The 3,908-nt window shown below is 51.6% G+C and overlaps 1 protein-coding gene across 1 annotated transcript; it reads right to left on the bottom strand.

Annotated features, from left to right (window-relative positions):
- Positions 1 to 800: 800 nt before the first annotated feature.
- LOC136544954 (uncharacterized) lies at positions 801 to 2,680 on the bottom strand. The gene has a single exon (XM_066537012.1). The coding sequence runs from the start codon at positions 2,207 to 2,209 to the stop codon at positions 1,142 to 1,144; it is 1,068 nt and encodes a 355-aa protein (XP_066393109.1). The 5' UTR covers positions 2,210 to 2,680; the 3' UTR covers positions 801 to 1,141.
- Positions 2,681 to 3,908: the final 1,228 nt, after the last annotated feature.

Genomic DNA, 3,908 nt, shown 5'->3' with positions numbered 1-3,908 from the left:
AAGAAAAAGGTAAGGTGTGAATTATTACCGCAGAAAGAAAAGGGAAGAAAAGGTAAGAGCAACCCTGGATTCCATATTCTGTTTTGTAGTTCCCAAGTCCCAACTGAAAGCATAACTATGAAAACATATATATAGTCCTCGTATCTCCACCCATACAGTATCATAATGCAAAGTCACTTTGGCTAACCGAAAGCAGCCCAAATCAAATCTTCGGCCTCTATCCAGAAATATGAAATGCAGGTCACTTGCTCCAAGTTGGACTTTACCCCCACTTTGTTGGCAACTTGAGAGAGATGTATCAACATGGTCAAACTTGGAGCTGGAGCTGCTTTGAGTGCTTTGAGTCTACATCAAAAGCTAATACATACTACTAGTAGGCCGAAACTAGATATTGATGAACCACAGAGGACAGGGCAGCTTGGAGTTTTATGTCTACCAGACGAGGTCTTGCAGAAGGAATATGAATAGAGAAACATATGATGCATGACTTTCCAACCAGGAGGGAAAAGAAGAACCCTACTGCGATTTATGGATGTGCTGAAACTTAATGTAACATGACCTGACCACAGCGTAGGATATGTAGCGAGACAGAAGAATGCTACCATTTCAAAGCAGTATAATACGAAGCCATGGTGAATTGGCGATTGAACCGATTTATGGTGAAGATTAGTATGCATTTATTATATGTAAGGAAAAGAAAGATCAGTTTTGCCCGTTAGAGCGGAGGAGTGAAACACAACTAAGTACAGAAACAAAATTAGGAGTACTAAGCAGCATCAGCGCAAGAAAGGAAACACATCGGTAGCAACAGTGTTACAAGTTGATTAGGAACAAAGATCACAAAAACAAAAAGAAGCACTCTTCTACTAGCTAGCTTATTGAAGGTAATTTGGGTGGAAAAAGCAGAGTTTGCCCTGTTGTGTTTGGGAGGCAAAATCTGCAGTTTCCACCACGTTGGGCTCATGGTACTTACTACTACTTTACTACTACAGGTAATTACAACACGATTGCAAATGCAGCAGAAGTGAACTAGTGAAGTGGAAAAAAATACAGCAAGAAAAAAAGTGAAAGGCAGCATCTACTTGCTTGGTTGATGTTACCAGCAGAACAGAAAGCGTGGTGTCGGTGGTGGTGGGAGCATCTACTTGTTCCCGGCGGAATCGGCAACCGCGGCGTCGTCCTTGACCCGCACGAGCACAATCTTCTCGTAGACGAGGTGTGAGGGGTGCATGGGGTACTCCACCGGTGCGACGGGCCGGCGCTTGGCCACGGAGTACCAGAGGAAGAGCACAAGGAAGGTGAGCATTGCACCAGCCGCAGCCGCGAGCAGCAGGGACAGCGCAGCGCCCCAGGGGCTGCTGTAGCGGCGGTCGAGGGCGGGCGCGCGGGCGCTGGCGCTGGCAACGCGTTCTGGCGGCGGCGTGGTGAGGAAGTCGGTGGGGTTGAGCGGCATGGAGTGCATCCGGTTGGGAGCCGCGCGGAACGCCCAGGTGAAGAGTGTGCAGTTGCCGGAGGAGGTCCGGAATCCGGCGAGGATGGGGCCCCTGCGGAGGACGGGGGGCAGATGGAACGGGTAGGAGAGCAGCGGCGGGGTCGGGGTAGGGGTCGGGTGGTGGGTGGTGGTGGGGGTGCGCGTGGCGGCGAGCCGGACGTGGAGCGTGTCCGTGGCGGGATTGGAAGAAGAGTTGCTGCTGTGGTAGTCTATCCAGGCGTGCAGGTGCAGCAGCTGGAGGCTTGGGGTGGTGTGAACGGGATGGTGTGTCTCCGTCTGGAGGACGGTGCGGCCGGCGAGGTCGAGGCGGACGTGGCGCGCGGAGAAGACGACGGAGAGGGCTGGGGGCGAGCGGGAGGCGGAGGGCGTGAGGAAGAAGGCGAGGGAGGAGGAGGAGGACGGGGCGGGAGGAGGGAGGGCGAAGGAGAAGTGGGTGGAGAATCCGGGCCGGAGTGCGGACGCGGCAATGGGGGTCCTGTACTGGACCCGTGCGCCTGGGATGGGCATGGAGACGGCGCCGGAGGTGGCATTGGCGCTGGCGCCTACGGAGAGGGCGAGCTGCGCGATGGCGCCGGCGGCGGGGAAGAAGTCGAGGGAGAAGGACGGGGAAGAAGAGACGGCGGAGGCGGGGCGAGGTGGTAGTAGCAGCAGCGCAAGCGAGAGGCAGAGGAAGAGGGTGAGGGAGGGGAGAAGCGGCGGCGGCATTTGCATTGCCATCGCAGCAGTAGATACTGTTACAGCGATGAGGGAAATGAAGCTGCAGAGATAGCAAGAGTGAGAAGGAAAAAGAGAGAGAAATGAATCAGACGAAAAATGCTAGCTTGCTGGTGCTGATTGCATTGGCATGGATGGATCTCATCTGGCGATGGCGATGGAGTTGACAAGGGATTTCTTCTGCTTTCCTCCCTCTCCAGGCTGCAGCATGCATGTGAATGGCAACTTGTCAAGGGACGGAAGGGAATGGGGAATTGCAGATTAGATTAGATGAGGCAGCCGGCGGCGAGCAGGGTTTTCGAATGGAATCGGGGCCTTGTTCTTGGCCTTGGCGTGCGGTGTGCAGGGGGAGTAGTGACGAAGATTGATGGAAGAAGAAAAAAGGGGATAGACTCGATGGATAGGAGGGAAAGAAGGAAAATGGCCGAGTGAGCCTCTCCTCTCCTTTTGACGAGGGGGGAGGGGGACGAGCCGCTGCCGCCCGTGCTCGACCGGGGGACCAATCACCAATGCAAATTGCAATGGCAATTGCCAAGCTTGCTGCTTTTGCTGTGTTTGCTTGCTGCTACGGTAGCAGTAGGACTCTTTAATCTACAGGGGTTTTAGCTTCGGCTCTGCTTTGAAAAAGGTTTCGCATAGGAAGTCGGAGCTATTTTTTATCTGCTCAGGAAAAAACTCAAAAACAAGCTCCGTGTGGCTCTTTGACGTGGGTTCACGTCGTCGAGTGCGAAGGAGTCGTTTTACCAAACGTTTTCCGGAACGGCTTCAGCTAGAGCCGGAGCCATTTTCAGAGCCCTGCCAAACAGATCGTTAGTTTGCACAACCTCTCATTCAAAAATAAAAATTAATTTAGAACAGCCAACGAATTCATTCATTCGTTTACCGTCCGTCCTCTCGTTTCTCCTCCTCTGGTTCAGGGTCCACCACCACATCTGGCCTCTCGCCATCTCAAAAGTTGATGCGCCTCCTCCTCTCCTGTCACAACACACGCACATAGCCATAGGAGAAGACAGAAAAGAAAAGCACCCCGTGCCTTGCCTCGGCAGTGGGTGGTGCTGCTGTCGGCAACGCATGACCCTACAGTACAGTAATGCCCAGCGGCCTTTATTTATTTCCGGCCTGGCCTCCTAGCCCACTGCGTTTGGCAATGGGCCGTGCGCCCGTGCCTACCGTCTGGATCTGCTTTGGTTTTGTCCGCCCACTCACTCCGTGAACTATTTCCAGCTTGCAGCTTATTCTCTCACACAATACTATTAAATCGTTGGAAATCAGCCGAAACATCCGCAAGTAGGTGGAAGCCGGACACCCCCCTATATTTGCAGGCAGCACCATGATGTATTGTTTGCCCTTGTTGAGTTCAAAAAAATTTCTCAAAAAGTGCTACGGTAACACTATTATATCGAATCTTACGATACGTGTATGGAGTATTAAACATAGAAAAAAAAAAAATTACACAGTTTGGTTGAAAATCACGAGACAAACGTTTTAAACCTAATTAGTCCATAATTAAATATTAATTGTCAACTAAAAATAAAAATACTACAATAATCAAATTTCCAAATTTCACCCAATATGCGTTGCTGCTGCAAGGGACACTCCTGCTTTTGTCTGGCCAACCCATCCCAGCTAAGGATGAAAACGGAACGGAAATATCCCGAACCGAACCGCATCGTTTTCTATATTTAATCCGACCGAATCCGTA

Source organism: Miscanthus floridulus, chromosome 3 (assembly GCF_019320115.1).
Source record: "Miscanthus floridulus cultivar M001 chromosome 3, ASM1932011v1, whole genome shotgun sequence".
In the NCBI taxonomy this organism is placed as follows: domain Eukaryota; kingdom Viridiplantae; phylum Streptophyta; class Magnoliopsida; order Poales; family Poaceae; genus Miscanthus; species Miscanthus floridulus.
The sequence above is the reverse complement of the archived record's forward strand: the minus strand, read 5'-3'. Positions and strand labels throughout refer to the sequence as shown.